Source organism: Salvelinus fontinalis, chromosome 9, assembly GCF_029448725.1.
Source record: "Salvelinus fontinalis isolate EN_2023a chromosome 9, ASM2944872v1, whole genome shotgun sequence".
NCBI lineage: Eukaryota > Metazoa > Chordata > Actinopteri > Salmoniformes > Salmonidae > Salvelinus > Salvelinus fontinalis.
Window position 1 is genome coordinate 36,990 of NC_074673.1, and position 23,095 is coordinate 60,084.

Here is a 23,095-nt window from a genome sequence, read left to right on the forward strand (position 1 = left end):
TCTACACGGCTTTGTTGGTGTGTTTGGACCATGTCGCAATTGTAAATGAGAACTTGTTCTCAACTTGCCTACCTGGTTAAATAAAGTTGAAATAAATGATAGTTTGTTGGTGGTGTGGACACCAAGGAACTTGAAACTCTCGACCCGCTCCACTACAACCCCGTCGATGTGAATGGGGGCGTGTTCGGTCCTCCTGTACTTCACAAGAATCACTTTATGGACACTATAGTCTCGTTTTAATCTGATGTCTACAATTTGAGCTAGGTAGGTAGGCTGCAGAAAATACTGTGAAAACTAAATTGCTAACGACCCTGTTAAAAATCCGGTATGTTGTTCACGGTAAAGGCCGCGCGGCTCATGACGTCAGGAGTGTATTGTGTCTCTCCGATCAGGTTGATCAGGTTTGTGAATTTTCATTGGAATTGGTTTAGATATGATGCTTTAACCAATGTCATACTAATGTGGGGTAGGGGGGGGGGGGGATATCTTTTCCATGTAATTTACTCCTGATTATTATTTGACCATGCTGGTCATTTATGAACATTTTGAACATCTTGGCCATGTTCTGTTATAATCTCCACCCGACACAGCCAGAAGATGACTGGCCACCCCTCATAGCCTGGTTCCTCTAGGTTTCTTCCTAGGTTTTGGCCTTTCTAGGGAGTTTTTCCTAGCCACCGTGCTTCTACACCTGCATTGCTTGCTGTTTGGAGTTTTAGGTTGGGTTTCTGTACAGCACTTCGAGATATTAGCTTATGTACGAAGGGCTATATAAAATAAACTTGATTTGATTTGATCTGTCAAATCTAGACAGGAGATGAACATTCTGCATTCTGATGAACCTGAAGAGATGAACATTCTGTATTCTGATGAACCTGAAGAGATGAACATTCTGCATTCTGATGAACCTGAAGAGATGAACATTCTGTATTCTGATGAACATGAAGAGATGAACATTCTGTATTCTGATGAACCTGAAGAGATGAACATTCTGCATTCTGATGAACATGAACAGATGAACATTCTGCATTCTGATGAACATGAACAGAGGAACATTCTGCATTCTGATGAACATGAAGAGATGAACATTCTGCATTCTGATGAACATGAACAGATGAACATTCTGTATTCTGATGAACATGAAGAGATGAACATTCTGTATTCTGATGAACATGAACAGATGAACATTCTGCATTCTGATGAACATGAACAGATGAACATTCTGCATTCTGATGAACATGAACAGAGGAACATTCTGCATTCTGATGAACATGAAGAGATGAACATTCTGCATTCTGATGAACATGAACAGATGAACATTCTGTATTCTGATGAACAGAGGAACATTCTGCATTCTGATGAACAGATGAACATTCTGCATTCTGATGAACATGAACAGATGAACATTCTGCATTCTGATGAACATGAACAGAGGAACATTCTGCATTCTGATGAACATGAAGAGATGAACATTCTGTATTCTGATGAACAGATGAACATTCTGCATTCTGATGAACCTGAAGAGATGAACATTCTGTATTCTGATGAACATGAAGAGATGAACATTCTGCATTCTGATGAACATGAAGAGATGAACATTCTGCATTCTGATGAACATGAAGAGATGAACATTCTGCATTCTGATGAACATGAAGAGATGAACATTCTGCATTCTGATGAACATGAACAGAGGAACATTCTGTATTCTGATGAACAGAGGAACATTCTGCATTCTGATGAACCTGAAGAGATGAACATTCTGCATTCTGATGAACATGAACAGATGAACATTCTGTATTCTGATGAACAGATGAACATTCTGCATTCTGATGAACCTGAAGAGATGAACATTCTGCATTCTGATGAACATGAAGAGATGAACATTCTGCATTCTGATGAACCTGAAGAGATGAACATTCTGTATTCTGATGAACATGAAGAGATGAACATTCTGCATTCTGATGAACATGAAGAGATGAACATTCTGCATTCTGATGAACATGAAGAGATGAACATTCTGTATTCTGATGAACATGAACAGATGAACATTCTGCATTCTGATGAACATGAACAGATGAACATTCTGCATTCTGATGAACATGAAGAGATGAACATTCTGCATTCTGATGAACATGAAGAGATGAACATTCTGCATTCTGATGAACATGAAGAGATGAACATTCTGCATTCTGATGAACATGAAGAGATGAACATTCTGCATTCTGATGAACATGAAGAGATGAACATTCTGTATTCTGATGAACATGAAGAGATGAACATTCTGCATTCTGATGAACATGAAGAGATGAACATTCTGCATTCTGATGAACATGAAGAGATGAACATTCTGTATTCTGATGAACATGAACAGATGAACATTCTGCATTCTGATGAACAGATGAACATTCTGCATTCTGATGAACATGAAGAGATGAACATTCTGTATTCTGATGAACATGAAGAGATGAACATTCTGTATTCTGATGAACATGAACAGATGAACATTCTGCATTCTGATGAACAGATGAACATTCTGCATTCTGATGAACATGAAGAGATGAACATTCTGTATTCTGATGAACATGAAGAGATGAACATTCTGTATTCTGATGAACATGAACAGATGAACATTCTGCATTCTGATGAACATGAAGAGATGAACATTCTGTATTCTGATGAACATGAAGAGATGAACATTCTGTATTCTGATGAACATGAAGAGATGAACATTCTGTATTCTGATGAACATGAAGAGATGAACATTCTGTATTCTGATGAACATGAAGAGATGAACATTCTGCATTCTGATGAACATGAAGAGATGAACATTCTGCATTCTGATGAACATGAAGAGATGAACATTCTGTATTCTGATGAACATGAAGAGATGAACATTCTGTATTGAATCATGAAGAAAGATATCATCATCAGTAGCTGATTATTTGCAAACTGGTTCGGGAGCACGAGGCCAGATAAACCGTGTGATGTATCTGTTTCCTATATAGTCCCCCCCCCCCCCCCCCCCGAAACTAACCAGACCACATCAGAGGCCAAACCTCATATCTCAGCTCAGCTGGCTACCCTATGCTAACAGATGGGGACTGAGAATGCACACGCGCACACTTCTAACAGATAGGGACTGACACAGATAGGAAGAGAGTGTCAATATAGGGTCGGATAGGATCAAACGTAATATGCTGATTTGAAGCACTTCCTGGAATAGGAAGTGTTGAAAAATCAAGAGGCTAATAATAGCCATTATTCAATTAGGAGAAGGTTGCAAGGTGTGTGTGACACACTCAGGGGCGTACTGGCCGAAATGCTAGAAGGGCTGGTCCATTTTAAGCCCAGTGGGCCTGTCTAATTATTATTATCTGGCTAATAATGAGGGCCTCAAAGAAAGAAAAAAAATGGACTGATGTGTTAGAAATGCCAGGGCCGATTTCTGGTCCCAGTCCGCTCCTGGACACAATCTCCATTCCAGACTCATTAACGATTGATTGGTAATGACCTTCAGATCAACAGGATAATGTCCCTTGAGAATCCCTTCAAATTAAAGGAAATAGTGAATAATGGCTGAAGCTGATAAGGCTACAAAAGTATCTGCACATTAACTAACTAACAGCAAACAATAGGCCATCACCTGTGTTTAAGGTGTACACAATGTGGTGTAACACAGTTAGATTATTGTTTGTTGAACGGGATATGCTTTGGACAGCTTTGCAAATCAGACACAGCGACATCACATTGCTTCCTGAACTACGATCAGTCACAGTTACAACCCCATGACTGAAACAGCCTGCAGACTGGTTTGGCTGTTGTATTTTTACAAACAGGTTTACCTTTACTTAGCACAACACACATGTTTATTAGATATAATGCCTCAGTACCCCAGCCTGGATCCCAAAGAGACCATGCCTCAGTAACCCAGCCTGGATCCCAAAGAGACCATGCCTCAGTAACCCAGCCTGGATCCCAAAGAGAACATGCCTCAGTAACCCAGCCTGGATCCCAAAGAGACCACGCCTCAGTAACCCAGCCTGGATCCCAAAGAGACCATGCCTCAGTAACCCAGCCTGGATCCCAAAGAGAACATGCCTCAGTAACCCAGCCTGGATCCCAAAGAGACCACGCCTCAGTAACCCAGCCTGGATCCCAAAGAGACCATGCCTCAGTAACCCAGCCTGGATCCCAAAGAGACCACGCCTCAGTAACCCAGCCTGGATCCCAAAGAGACCATGCCTCAGTAACCCAGCCTGGATCCCAAAGAGAACATGCCTCAGTAACCCAGCCTGGATCCCAAAGAGACCACGCCTCAGTAACCCAGCCTGGATCCCAAAGAGACCACGCCTCAGTAACCCAGCCTGGATCCCAAAGAGAACACGCCTCAGTAACCCAGCCTGGATCCCAAAGAGCAAGCAGAAGTAAAGTGGCAAGGAAAAACTCCCTGGCAGAATGAAACCTTTAGAGGAACCAAACTCAGAACAAATGTTCTTATACATCTGCTACACGGAGAGATGTAAACAGATCGTGTGTTGATGACAGCCAGCCACATCAAGGCCATTTCCAGAGCTGCATTGAGCATGTTGTTGAGCCACATGTTGTCCATCATGAGCAGTAGACCCAAACACATACATACTGTAAGATTCACAAATATATGAATCTATATATGAATGTGTATATATTCTATACATCATATAGAACTTACCCAGCATGCTGGTTAGCCATAGGGCCAGGTCTTCCTTCATTGGTAAAAGGCTGGCTTCGTGGCGGCTGGCCAGCCATTGGCTGTACTGCTGCATATCCGTCAGGCCTGGGCCAATCGGCTGCTTGGGACTCAGAGAGCTGCACATGGTGGGTCTCTCCCGTCACCTTGAGAGAGGAGAGGGTCGGACAGTCACAACAAACACTGGCCTTGAGAGAGGAGAGGGTCGGACTGTCACAACAAACACTGGCCCTGAGAGAGGAGAGGGTCGGACTGTCACAACAAACACTGGCCCTGAGAGAGGAGAGGGTCGGACAGTCACAACAAACACTGGCCCTGAGAGAGGAGAGGGTCGGACAGTCACAACAAACACTGGCCTTGAGAGAGGAGAGGGTCGGACAGTCACAATAAACACTGGCCCTGAGAGAGGAGAGGGTCGGAGAGTCACAACAAACACTGGCCTTGAGAGAGGAGAGGGTCGGACAGTCACAACAAACACTGGCCTTGAGAGAGGAGAGGGTCGGAGAGTCACAACAAACACTGGCCTTGAGAGAGGAGAGGGTCGGACAGTCACAACAAACACTGGCCTTGAGAGAGGAGAGGGTCGGACAGTCACAACAAACACTGGCCCTGAGAGAGGAGAGGGTCGGACAGTCACAACAAACACTGGCCCTGAGAGAGGAGAGGGTCGGACTGTCACAACAAACACTGGCCCTGAGAGAGGAGAGGGTCGGCCAGTCACAACAAACACTGGCCTTGAGAGAGGAGAGGGTCGGACAGTCACAACAAACACTGGCCTTGAGAGAGGAGAGGGTCGGAGAGTCACAACAAACACTGGCCTTGAGAGAGGAGAGGGTCGGAGAGTCACAACAAACACTGGCCTTGAGAGAGGAGAGGGTCGGACAGTCACAACAAACACTGGCCCTGAGAGAGGAGAGGGTCGGACAGTCACAACAAACACTGGCCCTGAGAGAGGAGAGGGTCGGACTGTCACAACAAACACTGGCCCTGATAGAGGAGAGGGTCGGCCAGTCACAACAAACACTGGCCTTGAGAGAGGAGAGGGTCGGAGAGTCACAACAAACACTGGCCTTGAGAGAGGAGAGGGTCGGACAGTCACAACAAACACTGGCCCTGAGAGAGGAGAGGGTCGGACATTCACAACAATCACTGGCCCTGAGAGAGGAGAGGGTCGGACAGTCACAACAAACAAGTAGAAGTAAATCAACATTTTAAAATGTAAAGATTTGATAGACAGTTACATTATTTTGACCTCCCCACCGTTCAGTGGAAGTGAGAACTAACAGTCTATTAGCTAGAACGGTATCTTGGGTCGCTTAGAGAACATTTTGCAGTTTCTAAGTTAATTTCCATCAATTCTACAGAGTTTGGCATGGAGCTAAGAGACAATTTTGCAGTTTAAAGTTCATTTCCATCAATTCTACACATTTTTTCCTTGGCTTCCTCTGCTCAAACATTATAACTAAATCAACGGACATGCCTGGTTTTGGGAATGTTTGATTCACCCAGACAGTCTAGTTTTTATTTGATTGTTAGTTCTCAAAGACTGTTTTATAAAAGAAAATATAGGTCAATACCTTTTCTGCACACTTTCTATCTAGTTTTGGTCGTTTAAGTTGACACTGAAACCGATTTTCCATCCTGAAAATTACCACTTAGACGACCCGCCTTAAGAATTTTCTATACAGAAAAAAATCGTTTAATTATCTCCGATGACTGTTATTTCCTCCATATTAAAGGGATAGTTTGAGATTTTGGCAATGAAGTCATTTATCTTCTTCCTCAGAGTCGTTAGCTAGTATGCTAACTGTTCCTGTAGACTTCCAGTCATTGTGCTAACACTAGTTAGCATTGGCTTGTGAAACGACCTCTAACTTCCTTCATACGGGACACAAAGACATAAAATAGTATCTAAGATTGTATTCTGTTGCAGCTAGGGATATTCATAATTTAAAAAAAATAATTTTCAGATATAATCCCACCCCACAAATGTCCTGATATTTCTCTGGTGTGATTTACACTTCACATAGAATCTAATGTTCTGGCTGTGTTGGTCTAGGATCAGTTTCAGATCATAATGAGATTATATTAACAGGAGGGACCTGATCCTAGACGCTATGTGAATATGGGCCCTTGTCTTGGCCCCTGGTGTGGTTTACAGTGGTTCTAATGACACAGAACATTCTCAGTAACCCTGACAGGCCAGTTCCTATTCCCATCATTATATCCCACCTAGAACACTAGTCTGTTTCATACAGCAGCCAACACAGGACAGTAGGACTTCTATCTACTGTAGCAGACCAACAGAGAAGAAAGGAGAGGCTAGATGACGATATCGGTGTTATGTAGCTACAGTGAAACCTGAAACAGCAGCTCTCCAGTTGTCAGTTTATTCCCACTCTTTTTCATTGTTACCACACCACACTCCAAGCCCAACACTATCCCAACCCAGAGCCCCTACCACAACACTATCCCAACCCAGAGCCCCCACCACAACACTATCCCAACCCAGAGCCCCCACCACAACACTATCCCAACCCAGAGCCCCCACCACAACACTATCCCAACCCAGAGCCCCCACCACAACACTATCCCAACCCAGAGCCCGCCCCACAACACTATCCCAACCCAGAGCCCCCCCCCCCACAACACTATCCCAACCCAGAGCCCCCACCACAACACTATCCCAACACTATCCCAACCCAGAGCCCCACCACAACACTATCCCAACCCAGAGCCCCCCCACAACACTATCCCAACACAGTGCCCCCCACCACAACACTATCCCAACCCAGAGCCCCCACCACAACACTATCCCAACCCAGAGCCCCCCCACAACACTATCCAAACACAGAGCCCCCACCACAACACTATCCCAACCCAGAGCCCCCACCACAACACTATCCCAACCCAGAGCCCCCCACCACAACACTATCCCAACCCAGAGCCCCCCACCACAACACTATCCCAACCCAGAGCCCCCACCACAACACTATCCCCACCCCGGGGCCCCCACCACAACACTATCCCAACCCAGAGCCCCCACCACAACACTATCCCAACCCAGAGCCCCCCACCACCACACTATCCCAACCCAGAGCCCCCACCACAACACTATCCCAACCCAGAGCCCCCACCACCACAACACTATCCCAACCCAGAGCCCCCCACCACAACACTATCCCAACCCAGAGCACCCACCACAACACTATCCCAACCCAGAGCCCCCACCACCACAACACTATCCCAACCCAGAGCCCCCACCACCACACTATCCCAACCCAGAGCCCCCACCACAACACTATCCCAACCCAGAGCCCCCACCACAACACTATCCCCACACCGGGGCCCCCACCACAACACTATCCCCACCCCGGGGCCCCCACCACAACACTATCCCAACCCAGAGCCCCCACCACAACACTATCCCAACCCAGAGCCCCCACCACAACACTCTCCCAACACTATCCCAACCCAGAGCCCCCCACCACAACACTATCCCAACCCAGAGCCCCCACCACAACACTATCCCAACCCAGAGCCCCCACCACCACACTATCCCAACCCAGAGCCCCCACCACAACACTATCCCAACCCAGAGCCCCCACCACAACACTATCCCAACCCAGAGCCCCCACCACAACACTATCCCAACCCAGAGCCCCCCCCACAACACTATCCCAACCCAGAGCCCCCACCACAACACTATCCCAACCCAGAGCCCCCCCCCACAACACTATCCCAACCCAGAGCCCCCACCACAACACTATCCCAACCCAGAGCCCCCCCACCACAACACTATCCCAACCCACAACACTATCCCAACCCAGAGCCCCCCCCCACAACACTATCCCAACCCAGAGCCCCCACCACCACACTATCCCAACCCAGAGCCCCCACCACAACACTATCCCAACCCAGAGCCCCCACCACAACACTATCCCAACCCAGAGCCCCCACCACAACACTATCCCACCCCGGGGCCCCACCACAACACTATCCCAACCCAGAGCCCCCACCACAACACTATCCCAACCCAGAGCCCCCACCACAACACTATCCCAACACTATCCCAACCCAGAGCCCCCCACCACAACACTATCCCAACCCAGAGCCCCCACCACAACACTATCCCAACCCAGAGCCCCCACCACCACACTATCCCAACCCAGAGCCCCCACCACAACACTATCCCAACCCAGAGCCCCCACCACAACACTATCCCAACCCAGAGCCCCCACCACAACACTATCCCAACCCAGAGCCCCCCCCACAACACTATCCCAACCCAGAGCCCCCACCACAACACTATCCCAACCCAGAGCCCCCCCCCACAACACTATCCCAACCCAGAGCCCCCCCCACAACACTATCCCAACCCAGAGCCCCCACCACAACACTATCCCAACCCAGAGCCCCCCCCCCACAACACTATCCCAACCCAGAGCCCCCACCACAACACTATCCCAACCCAGAGCCCCCACCACAACACTATCCCAACCCAGAGCCCCCACCACAACACTATCCCAACCCAGAGCCCCCACCACAACACTATCCCAACCCAGAGCCCCCACCACAACACTATCCCAACCCAGAGCCCCCACCACAACACTATCCCAACCCAGAGCCCCCACCACAACACTATCCCAACCCAGAGCCCCCACCACAACACTATCCCAACCCAGAGCCCCCCCCCACAACACTATCCCAACCCAGAGCCCCCACCACCACACTATCCCAACCCAGAGCCCCCACCACAACACTATCCCAACCCAGAGCCCCCACCACAACACTATCCCAACCCAGAGCCCCCACCACAACACTATCCCAACCCAGAGCCCCCACCACAACACTATCCCAACCCAGAGCCCCCACCACAACACTATCCCAACCCAGAACACTATCCCAACCCAGAGCCCCCCATCACAACCCAAGCCCAAAATTATGTGACTAAACTCAACAAAAAGAAGAAGAAACTGTATTATGAAGCCAAGATCAATGATATGAAGAATGATGGAAAGAAAAAAAATTGTACTTTAAATGAAATTATGGGCAGAAAGACAAATTCAACTCCCTCTTTCATCGAATCAGATGGCTTATTCATCACAAAATCATTTGATGTTGTCAATTATTTTAATGATTATTTCATTGGCAAAGTGGGCAAACTTAAACAGGAAATGCCCACAACAAACAGTGAGCAATTATATTTATATTTGGTGCGGCAGGTAGCCTAGTGGTTAGAGTGGAGGGGCAGCAGGTAGCCTAGTGGTTAGAGTGGAGGGGCGGCAGGTAGCCTCGTGGTTAGAGTGGAGGGGCGGCAGGTAGCCTAGTGGTTAGAGTGGAGGGGCAGCAGGTAGCCTAGTGGTTAGAGTGGAGGGGCAGCAGGTAGCCTAGTGGTTAGAGTGGAGTGGCGGCAGGTAGCCTAGTGGTTAGAGTGGAGGGGCAGCAGGTAGCCTAGTGGTTAGAGTGGAGGGGCGGCAGGTAGCCTAGTGGTTAGAGTGGAGGGGCGGCAGGTAGCCTAGTGGTTAGAGTGGAGGGGCGGCAGGTAGCCTAGTGGTTAGAGTGGAGGGGCGGCAGGTAGCCTAGTGGTTAGAGTGTAGGGGCGGCAGGTAGCCTAGTGGTTAGAGTGGAGGGGCAGCAGGTAGCCTAGTGGTTAGAGAGTGGGGGGCAGGTAGCAGACTGGTTAGAGTGGAGGGGCAGCAGGTAGCCTAGTGGTTAGAGTGGAGGGGCGGCAGGTAGCCTAGTGGTTAGAGTGGAGGGGCGGCAGGTAGCCTAGTGGTTAGAGTGGAGGGGCGGCAGGTAGCCTAGTGGTTAGAGTGGAGGGGCAGCAGGTAGCCTAGTGGTTAGAGTGGAGGGGCGGCAGGTAGCCTAGTGGTTAGAGTGGAGGGGCGGCAGGTAGCCTAGTGGTTAGAGTGGAGGGGCGGCAGGTAGCCTAGTGGTTAGAGTGGAGGGGCGGCAGGTAGCCTAGTGGTTAGAGTGGAGGTGCGGCAGGTAGCCTAGTGGTTAGAGTGGAGCGATGGCAGGTAGCCTAGTGGTTAGAGTGGAGGGGCGGCAGGTAGCCTAGTGGTTAGAGTGGAGGGGCGGCAGGTAGCCTAGTGGTTAGAGTGGAGGGGCGGCAGGTAGCCTAGTGGTTAGAGTGGAGCGATGGCAGGTAGCCTAGTAGTTAGAGTGGAGGGGCGGCAGGTAGCCTAGTGGTTAGAGTGGAGGGGCGGCAGGTAGCCTAGTGGTTAGAGTGGAGGGGCGGCAGGTAGCCTAGTGGTTAGAGTGGAGGGGCGGCAGGTAGCCTAGTGGTTAGAGTGGAGGGGCGGCAGGTAGCCTAGTGGTTAGAGTGGAGGGGCGGCAGGTAGCCTAGTGGTTAGAGTGGAGGGGTGTCAGGTAGCCTAGTGGTTGGAGTGGAGGGGCAGCAGGTAGCCTAGTGGTTAGAGAGGATGGGCAGCAGGTAGCCTAGTGGTTAGAGAGGAGGGTCAGCAGGTAGCCTAGTGGTTAGAGCGGAGGGGCGGCAGGTAGCCTAGTGGTTAGAGTGGAGGGGCAGCAGGTAGCCTAGTGGTCAGAGGCTGTTCCACTGGATATCTTAAGGTGAATGCACCAATTTGTAAGTCGCTCTGGATAAGAGCGTCTGCTAAATGACTTAAATGTAAATGTAAATGTTAGAGTGGAGAGGCGGCAGGGTAGCCTAGTGGTTAGAGAGGAGGGGCAGCAGGTAGCCTAGTGGTTAGAGTGGAGGGGCAGCAGGTAGCCTAGTGGTTAGAGTGGAGGGGCGGCAGGTAGCCTAGTGGTTAGAGTGTTAGACCAGTAACCGAAAGGTTGCAAGAACAAATCCCCGAGCTGACAAGGTAAAAATCTGCCCCTGAACAAGGCAGTTAACCCACTGTTCCTAGGCCGTCATTGAAAATAAGAATTTGTTCTTAACTGATTTGCTTAGTTAAATAAATAAATAAAATATTCATGCATAAAAAAACAAATAATAAAAGGAAAGCAGGGCAAGTTTGAATTTTGTAAAGTTAGAGGTGGGAAAGGTGGAAAAATTATTGTTGACGATCAATAATGACAAACCTCCTGGCGTTGACAACTTAGATGGAAAGCTACTGAGGATGGTAGCTGACTCTATAGCCACTCCTATCTGTCATATCTTTACCCTTAACAAAGAGCTGCTGTCTGTTTTGGAATGGGTGGCCAGTAATAAACTGGTCCTGAACATCTCTACAACTAAGAGCATTGTATTTGGTTCAAATCATTCCTTAAGTTCTACACTGCCGCTGAATCTGGTAATGAATGGTGTGGCTGTTGAACAAGTTGAGGAGACTAAATTACATTACCTTAGATTGTAAACTGTCATGGTCAAACGTATAGATTCAATGGTTGTAAAGATGGGGAGACGTCTGTCCATAACAATGAGATGCTCTGATTTTTTGACACCCCACTCCAAAAAGCAAGTCCTGCAGGCTCTAGTTTCATCTTATCTTGATTATTGTCCGGACGTGTGGTCCAGTGCTACAAAGAAAGACCTAGTTAAGCTGCAACTGGCCCAGAACAGAGCGGCACGTCTTGCTCTTCAGTGTAATCAGAGGGCTGATATAAATACTATGCAGCCAGTCTCTCTTGGCTAAGAGTTGAGGAGAGACTGACTGTCACTTCTTCTTTTTATAAGAAACATTAATGTGTTGAAAATCCCAAATAGTTTGCATAGTCAACCTACACACAGCTCTGACACACACACACTTACCCCACCAGACATGCCACCAGGGGTCTTTTCACAGTCACCAAATCCAGAACAAATTCAAGAAAGCGTACAGTATTATATAGAGCCCTTATTGCACGGAACTTCCTTCCGTCTCATGTTGCTCAAATAAACAGCAAACCTGGTTTCAATAAACAGATAAAGCAACACCTCTCGGTAAAACTCCTCTCCCCTATTTGACCTGGATAGTTTGTGTGTATGTATTGATATGGAGGCTACGTGGGCCTTTATAAATGTATGTAGTTCTGTCCTTGAGCTGTTTTTGTCTATTAATGTTCTGTATGATGTCATTCTGTATTATGTTTCATGTTTTGTGTGGAACCCCAGGAAGAGTAGCTGCTGCTTTTGTAACAGCTAATGGAGATCCTAATAAAATACCAAATACCCACCCCCACCACCACCAACACCACCACCCCTACCCCACCCCAACATCAACGCCACATCACTCCTTCCCACCAACCCACATCACAGAGGAGCAATACTTTTTTTGGCAGTAAATTGGCAGGGTATTTGGCCGTTATATTGTCTGTATGCTGGATGGCGTAGCCGCAGCGGGTAAATGAAAGACTACCCGACTCTTTCTCAATAGTATTCCTTGCCAGCCATTCATAGTTTAACAGAGAGGACTGCAACAAAAAAAAAATGTAGTAATCGTTTATGTTTTTTACTCCTCATGTTATCTCAATAAGTCTGATACATTACCGCGAAAAGGGTTTCCGTTGGGGCTGATAGATTGACAGACCGTCCGACCGAACGACCAACTGGAAGCCAGATGTATAGGCTATAACGACCAACAGAGTGTCATCAACAGCCAACTCCGTGCAGAGTTTATTTTCTCAGAGAGGAGCTTGGGGTATAGCAGGTCTTATGCATTCAGTGTGTGACCCACCGTGTCACTAACAGGATGTGAAAATTATAATAACAATATGCAAAGAATCTATTCTGAGGCAGACCTGGACTGCTAGATAGACAGGTTTTGCAAATTTGGGACTTTTACATTGGGTTTTACAATGTGGACATTCATCCCGGGCAGGTACATTGGGTTTTACAATGTGGACATTCATCCCGGGAAAGGCACAATTGACCATTCGCTAAGCACAGGATAGTGACATCACAAGGAAGCTGTCGACTGTTCCCATTACCACATAGGTTAAAGACATGCTCCACACAAGACTTAAACGCAGACAGACTTCTTGACTTTTCTCAATGAGACAGCCCATTAGAGTGGCTCATGATACAGCCCATTAGAGTGGCTCATGATACAGCCCATTAGAATGGCTCATGATACAGCTCATTAGAATGGTTCATGATACAGCTCATTAGAATGGCTCATGATACAGCCCATTAGAATGACTCATGATACAGCCCATTAGAACGGCTCCTGATACAGCCCATTAGAATGACTCATGATACAGCCCATTAGAATTGCTCATGATAAAGACCATTAGAATGGCTCCTGATACAGTTCATGAGAGTGGCTCATGATACAGCCCATTAGAATGGCTCCTGATACAGCCCATGAGAGTGGCTCATGATACAGCCCATTAGAATGGCTCATGATACAGCCCACTAGAGTGGCTCATGATACAGCCCATTAGAATGGCTCATGATACAGCCCACTAGAGTGGCTCATGATACAGCCCATTAGAGTGGCTCATGATACAGCCCATTAGAATGGCTCATGATACAGCCCACTAGAGTGGCTCATGATACAGCCCATTAGAGTGGCTCATGATACAGCCCACTAGAATGGCTCATGATACAGCCCATTAGAATGGCTCATGATACAGCCCATTAGAATGGCTCATGATACAGCCCATTAGAGTGGCTCATGATACAGCCCACTAGAATGGCTCATGATACAGCCCATTAGAATGACTCATGATACAGCCCATGAGAGTGGCTCATGATACAGCCCATTAGAGTGGCTCATGATACAGCCCATTAGAGTGGCTCATGATACAGCCCATTAGAATGGCTCCTGAGACAGCCCATTATAGTGGCTAGTGAGACAGCCCATTAGAATGGCTCCTGATACAGCCCATTACAGAGGCTCTAATATTTATGTGGCTCACAATTCCAGCCTGTCACACTGAGCCCTCTGGAAAACACGTGTGAGAATAGAGCATGCTGGAACACTATCACTCCCCCTGGTTCCTCCTGACAACACACAAGCCTGTACTGGTTCCCCCTGACAACACACAAGCCTGTACTGGTTCCCCCTGACAACACACAAGCCTGTACTGGTTCCTCCTGACAACACACAAGCCTGTACTGGTTCCTCCTGACAACACACAAGCCTGTACTGGTTCCTCCTGACAACACACAAGCCTGTACTGGTTCCTCCTGACAACACACAAGCCTGTACTGGTTCTTCCTGACAACACACAAGCCTGTACTGGTTCCTCCTGACAACACACAAGCCTGTACTGGTTCCTCTTGACAACACACAAGCCTGTACTGGTTCCTCCTGACAACACACAAGCCTGTACTGGTTCCCCCTGACAACACACAAGCCTGTACTGGTTCCCCCTGACAACACACAAGCCTGTACTGGTTCCTCCTGACAACACACAAGCCTGTACTGGTTCCTCCTGACAACACACAAGCCTGTACTGGTTCCTCCTGACAACACACAAGCCTGTACTGGTTCCTCCTGACAACACACAAGCCTGTACTGGTTCCTCCTGACAACACACAAGCCTGTACTGGTTCCTCCTGACAACACACAAGCCTGTACTGGTTCTTCCTGACAACACACAAGCCTGTACTGGTTCCTCCTGACAACACACAAGCCTGTACTGGTTCCTCTTGACAACACACAAGCCTGTACTGGTTCCTCCTGACAACACACAAGCCTGTACTGGTTCCCCCTGACAACACACAAGCCTGTACTGGTTCCCACTGACAACACACAAGCCTGTACTGGTTCCTCCTGACAACACACAAGCCTGTACTGGTTCCTCCTGACAACACACAAGCCTGTACTGGTTCCTCCTGACAACACACAAGCCTGTACTGGTTCCTCCTGACAACACACAAGCCTGTACTGGTTCCTCCTGACAACACACAAGCCTGTACTGGTTCCTCCTGACAACACACAAGCCTGTACTGGTTCCTCCTGACAACACACAAGCCTGTACTGGTTCCTCCTGACAACACACAAGCCTGTACTGGTTCCTCCTGACAACACACAAGCCTGTACTGGTTCCTCCTGACAACACACAAGCCTGTACTGGTTCCCCCTGACAACACACAAGCCTGTACTGGTTCCCCCTGACAACACACAAGCCTGTACTGGTTCCCCCTGACAACACACAAGCCTGTACTGGTTCCTCCTGACAACACACAAGCCTGTACTGGTTCCTCCTGACAACACACAAGCCTGTACTGGTTCCTCCTGACAACACACAAGCCTGTACTGGTTCCTCCTGACAACACACAAGCCTGTACTGGTTCCTCTTGACAACACACAAGCCTGTACTGGTTCCTCCTGACAACACACAAGCCTGTACTGGTTCCCCCTGACAACACACAAGCCTGTACTGGTTCCCCCTGACAACACACAAGCCTGTACTGGTTCCCCCTGACAACACACAAGCCTGTACTGGTTCCCCCTGACAACACACAAGCCTGTACTGGTTCCTCCTGACAACACACAAGCCTGTACTGGTTCCTCCTGACAACACACAAGCCTGTACTGGTTCCTCCTGACAACACACAAGCCTGTACTGGTTCCTCCTGACAACACACAAGCCTGTACTGGTTCCTCTTGACAACACACAAGCCTGTACTGGTTCCTCCTGACAACACACAAGCCTGTACTGGTTCCTCCTGACAACACACAAGCCTGTACTGGTTCCCCCTGACAACACACAAGCCTGTACTGGTTCCCCCTGACAACACACAAGCCTGTACTGGTTCCCCCTGACAACACACAAGCCTGTACTGGTTCCTCCTGACAACACACAAGCCTGTACTGGTTCCTCCTGACAACACACAAGCCTGTACTGGTTCCTCCTGACAACACACAAGCCTGTACTGGTTCCTCCTGACAACACACAAGCCTGTACTGGTTCCTCCTGACAACACACAAGCCTGTACTGGTTCCTCTTGACAACACACAAGCCTGTACTGGTTCCTCCTGACAACACACAAGCCTGTACTGGTTCCTCTTGACAACACACAAGCCTGTACTGGTTCCTCCTGACAACACACAAGCCTGTACTGGTTCCCCCTGACAACACACAAGCCTGTACTGGTTCCCCCTGACAACACACAAGCCTGTACTGGTTCCCCCTGACAACACACAAGCCTGTACTGGTTCCTCCTGACAACACACAAGCCTGTACTGGTTCCTCCTGACAACACACAAGCCTGTACTGGTTCCTCCTGACAACACACAAGCCTGTACTGGTTCCTCCTGACAACACACAAGCCTGTACTGGTTCCTCTTGACAACACACAAGCCTGTACTGGTTCCTCCTGACAACACACAAGCCTGTACTGGTTCCCCCTGACAACACACAAGCCTGTACTGGTTCCCCCTGACAACACACAAGCCTGTACTGGTTCCCCCTGACAACACACAAGCCTGTACTGGTTCCCCCTGACAACACACAAGCCTGTACTGGTTCCTCCTGACAACACACAAGCCTGTACTGGTTCCTCCTGACAACACACAAGCCTGTACTGGTTCCTCCTGACAACACACAAGCCTGTACTGGTTCCTCCTGACAACACACAAGCCTGTACTGGTTCCTCTTGACAACACACAAGCCTGTACTGGTTCCTCCTGACAACACACAAGCCTGTACTGGTTCCTCCTGACAACACACAAGCCTGTACTGGTTCCCCCTGACAACACACAAGCCTGTACTGGTTCCCCCTGACAACACACAAGCCTGTACTGGTTCCCCCTGACAACACACAAGCCTGTACTGGTTCCTCCTGACAACACACAAGCCTGTACTGGTTCCTCCTGACAACACACAAGCCTGTACTGGTTCCTCCTGACAACACACAAGCCTGTACTGGTTCCTCCTGACAACACACAAGCCTGTACTGGTTCCTCCTGACAACACACAAGCCTGTACTGGTTCCTCTTGACAACACACAAGCCTGTACTGGTTCCTCCTGACAACACACAAGCCTGTACTGGTTCCTCTTGACAACACACAAGCCTGTACTGGTTCCTCCTGACAACACACAAGCCTGTACTGGTTCCTCCTGACAACACACAAGCCTGTACTGGTTCCTCCTGACAACACACAAGCCTGTACTGGTTCCTCCTGACAACACACAAGCCTGTACTGCAGCAGTAGTACACAACCCTCTTTATTATCCTCCTCATGACAGACACACACAAACCTGTTGTTGGTTAAATTTTACCACCCTCCTCCAGATTATCCTGCTGCTCTAACCAAACAACAGCTGAGGCTCCATACTCTATCTATTACCCGTTCTACTATCCTGTTCATCTAACCAAACAACATGTCTTTCCTGCATTGGATTATGGTTGAGAGAAGAAGAGAGGGACTGGACCAACACTAGATGTGAATAGAATAAAACTCTACAGAATATAATACACACTTTATTGTCCAATTGGTTAGAATAGAAATTAGTCTATGGTTCAACCAGACAGCAGTACTATGGTTCAACCAGGCAGCAGTACTATGGTTCAACCAGACAGCAGTACTATGGTTCAACCAGACAGCAGTACTATGGTTCAACCAGACAGCAGTACTATGGTTCAACCAGACAGCAGTACTATAGTTCAACCAGACAGCAGTACTATGGTTCAACCAGACAGCAGTACTATGGTTCAACCAGACAGCAGTACTATGGTTCAACCAGACAGCAGTACTATAGTTCAACCAGACAGCAGTACTATAGTTCAAACAGACAGCAGTACTATGGTTCAACCAGACAGCAGTACTATGGTTCAACCAGACAGCAGTACTATGGTTCAACCAGACAGCAGTACTATGGTTCAACCAGACAGCAGTACTATGGTTCAACCAGACAGCAGTACTATGGTTCAACCAGACAGCAGTACTATGGTTCAACCAGACAGCAGTACTATGGTTCAACCAGACAGCAGTACTATAGTTCAACCAGACAGCAGTACTATGGTTCAACCAGACAGCAGTACTATGGTTCAACCAGACAGCAGTACTATAGTTCAACCAGACAGCAGTACTATGGTTCAACCAGACAGCAGTACTATAGTTCAACCAGACAGCAGTACTATGGTTCAACCAGACAGCAGTACTATAGTTCAACCAGACAGCAGTACTATAGTTCAACCAGACAGCAGTATTATAGTTCAACCAGACAGCAGTACTATAGTTCAACCAGACAGCAGGACTATAGTTCAACCAGACAGCAGTACTATGGTTCAACCAGACAGCAGTACTATGGTTCAACCAGACAGCAGTACTATGGTTCAACCAGACAGCAGTACTATGGTTCAACCAGACAGCAGAACTATGGTTAAACCAGACAGCAGTACTATAGTTCAACCAGACAGCAGTACTATAGTTCTACCAGACAGCAGTACTATGGTTCAACCAGACAGCAGTACTATGGTTCAACCAGACAGCAGTACTATGGTTCAACCAGACAGCAGAACTATGGTTAAACCAGACAGCAGTACTATAGTTCAACCAGACAGCAGTACTATGGTTCAACCAGACAGCAGTACTATGGTTCAACCAGACAGCAGTACTATGGTTCAACCAGACAGCAGTACTATGGTCCAACCAGACAGCAGTACTATAGTTCTACCAGACAGCAGTACTATGGTTCAACCAGACAGCAGTACTATGGTTCAACCAGACAGCAGTACTATGGTTAAACCAGACAGCAGTACTATAGTTCAACCAGACAGCAGTACTATGGTTCAACCAGACGGCAGTACTATGGTTCAACCAGACAGCAGTACTATGGTTCTACCAGACAGCAGTACTATAGTTCAACCAGACAGCAGTACTATGGTTCTACCAGACAGCAGTACTATGGTTCAACCAGACAGCAGTACTATGGTTCAACCAGACAGCAGTACTATAGTTCAACCAGACAGTAGTACTATGGTTCAACCAGACAGCAGTACTATGGTTCAACCAGACAGCAGTACTATGGTTCAACCAGACAGCAGTACTATGGTTCAACCAGACAGCAGTACTATGGTTCAACCAGACAGCAGTACTATGGTTCAACCAGACAGCAGTACTATGGTCCAACCAGACAGCAGTACTATAGTTCTACCAGACAGCAGTACTATGGTTCAACCAGACAGCAGTACTATAGTTCAACCAGACAGCAGTACTATAGTTCAACCAGACAGCAGTACTATGGTTCAACCAGACAGCAGTACTATAGTTCAACCAGACAGCAGTACTATGGTTCAACCAGACAGCAGTACTATGGTTCAACCAGACAGCAGTACTATGGTTCAACCAGACAGCAGTACTATAGTTCAACCAGACAGCAGTACTATAGTTCAACCAGACAGCAGTACTATAGTTCAACCAGACAGCAGTACTATGGTTCAACCAGACAGCAGTACTATGGTTCAACCAGACAGACAGCAGTACTATGGTTCAACCAGACAGCAGTACTCTGGTTCAACCAGACAGCAGTACTATGGTTCAACCAGACAGCAGTACTCTGGTTCAACCAGACAGCAGTACTATGGTTCAACCAGACAGCAGTACTCTGGTTCAACCAGACAGCAGTACTCTGGTTCTACCAGACAGCAGTACTATGGTTCTACCAGACAGCAGTACTATGGTTCAACCAGGCAGCAGTACTATGGTTCAACCAGACAGCAGTACTATAGTTCAACCAGACAGCAGTACTATGGTTCAACCAGACAGCAGTACTATAGTTCAACCAGACAGCAGTACTATAGTTCAACCAGACAGCAGTACTATGGTTCAACCAGACAGCAGTACAATAGTTCAACCAGACAGCAGTACTATGGTTCAACCAGACAGCAGTACTATGGTTCAACCAGACAGCAGTACTATAGTTCAACCAGACAGCAGTACTATGGTTCAACCAGACAGCAGTACTATAGTTCAACCAGACAGCAGTACTATAGTTCAACCAGACAGCAGTACTATGGTTCAACCAGACAGCAGTACTATAGTTCAACCAGACAGCAGTACTATAGTTCAACCAGACAGCAGTACTATGGTTCAACCAGACAGCAGTACTATGGTTCAACCAGACAGCAGTACTATGGTTCAACCAGACAGCAGTACTATGGTTCAACCAGACAGCAGTACTATGGTTCAACCAGACAGCAGTACTATGGTTCAACCAGACAGCAGTACTATGGTCCAACCAGACAGCAGTACTATAGTTCTACCAGACAGCAGTACTATGGTTCAACCAGACAGCAGTACTATGGTTCAACCAGACAGCAGTACTATGGTTCAACCAGACAGCAGTACTATAGTTCAACCAGACAGCAGTACTATGGTTCAACCAGACAGCAGTACTATGGTTCAACCAGACAGCAGTACTATGGTTCAACCAGACAGCAGTACTATGGTTCAACCAGACAGCAGTACTATGGTCCAACCAGACAGCAGTACTATAGTTCTACCAGACAGCAGTACTATGGTTCAACCAGACAGCAGTACTATAGTTCAACCAGACAGCAGTACTATAGTTCAACCAGACAGCAGTACTATGGTTCAACCAGACAGCAGTACTATAGTTCAACCAGACAGCAGTACTATGGTTCAACCAGACAGCAGTACTATGGTTCAACCAGACAGCAGTACTATAGTTCAACCAGACAGCAGTACTATAGTTCAACCAGACAGCAGTACTATGGTTCAACCAGACAGCAGTACTATGGTTCAACCAGACAGAAAGTACTATGGTTCAACCAGACAGCAGTACTCTGGTTCAACCAGACAGCAGTACTATGGTTCAACCAGACAGCAGTACTCTGGTTCAACCAGACAGCAGTACTATGGTTCAACCAGACAGCAGTAGTCTGGTTCAACCAGACAACAGTACTCTGGTTCTACCAGACAGCAGTACTATGGTTCTACCAGACAGCAGTACTATGGTTCAACCAGGCAGCAGTACTATGGTTCAACCAGACAGCAGTACTATGGTTCAACCAGACAGCAGTACTATGGTTCAACCAGACAGCAGTACTATGGTTCAACCAGACAGCAGTACTATAGTTCAACCAGACAGCAGTACTATAGTTCAACCAGACAGCAGTACTATGGTTCAACCAGACAGCAGTACTATGGTTCAACCAGACGGCAGTACTATGGTTCAACCAGACAGCAGTACTATGGTTCAACCAGACAGCAGTACTATAGTTCAACCAGACAGCAGTACTATAGTTCAACCAGACAGCAGTACTATGATTCAACCAGACAGCAGTACTATGGTTCAACCAGACAGACAGCAGTACTATGGTTCAACCAGACAGCAGTACTCTGGTTCAACCAGACAGCAGTACTATGGTTCAACCAGACAGCAGTACTCTGGTTCAACCAGACAGCAGTACTATGGTTCAACCAGACAGCAGTACTCTGGTTCAACCAGACAGCAGTACTCTGGTTCTACCAGACAGCAGTACTATGGTTCAACCAGACAGCAGTACTATGGTTCAACCAGACAGCAGTACTATAGTTCAACCAGACAGACAGCAGTACTATGGTTCAACCAGACAGCAGTACTATGGTTCAACCAGACAGACAGCAGTACTATGGTTCAACCAGACAGCAGTACTATGGTTCAACCAGACAGCAGTACTATAGTTCAACCAGACAGACAGCAGTACTATGGTTCAACCAGACAGCAGTACTATAGTTCAACCAGACAGCAGTACTATGGTTCAACCAGACAGCAGTACTATAGTTCAACCAGACAGCAGTACTATGGTTCAACCAGACAGCAGTACTATGGTTCAACCAGACAGCAGTACTATGGTTCAACCAGACAGCAGTACTATGGTTCAACCAGACGGCTGGATGGTTTAATACAAAGTGCCAGAAGGCTTTAAACAAGGAAGGATGTGAAGCCGCTACCCTCACGTGGTATGACGGTCGCCTAAAGGGGGAAAGGGGGGATACCTAGTCAGTTGTATAGGGAAAGGGGGGATACCTAGTCAGTTGTACAGGGAAAGGGGGATACCTAGTCAGTTGTATAGGGAAAATGGGGATACCTAGTCAGTTATATAGGGAAAAATGGGGATACCTAGTCAGTTGTACAACTGAATGCCTTCAACTGAAATGTGTCTTCCGCATTTAACTCAACCCCTCTGAATCAGAGAGGTGCGGGGGGCTGCCATAATCGACATCTGGATTGACTGCCTTACTCAGGGGGGCAGAACGCCAGATTTTTACCTTGTCAGCTCAGGCATTCGATCCAGAAACCTTCCGGTTACTGTCCCAACGCTCTAAAGACGTGACACATTCAGTATGAGTGGAGAAAGAGAAGAGTGCCTCACAACGACAAGACTAAAGGCTTGGCTGTGGAAAGAGACTACTCTCACGTAGGCTACTGTTTTAACATGAGGGTTCACAGCATGGTCCAAGTCATATTCAATAACAATCTTTTCATTATATGACGAAACTACAGTATGTGAA

The 23,095-nt window shown here is 47.6% G+C and overlaps 1 protein-coding gene across 1 annotated transcript in view; it reads right to left on the reverse strand.

The window, feature by feature from the left end:
* The window catches only part of LOC129861852 (growth arrest-specific protein 2-like), an 80,007-nt gene that overhangs the window by 36,583 nt on the left and 20,329 nt on the right, over positions 1-23,095 (reverse strand). Inside the window, exon 2 of the mRNA XM_055932992.1 lies at positions 4,709-4,872. Within this exon, the coding sequence (XP_055788967.1) occupies positions 4,709-4,853 (145 nt within the window). The 5' untranslated portion in view covers positions 4,854-4,872. The remainder of the gene's footprint in view (positions 1-4,708; positions 4,873-23,095) is intronic.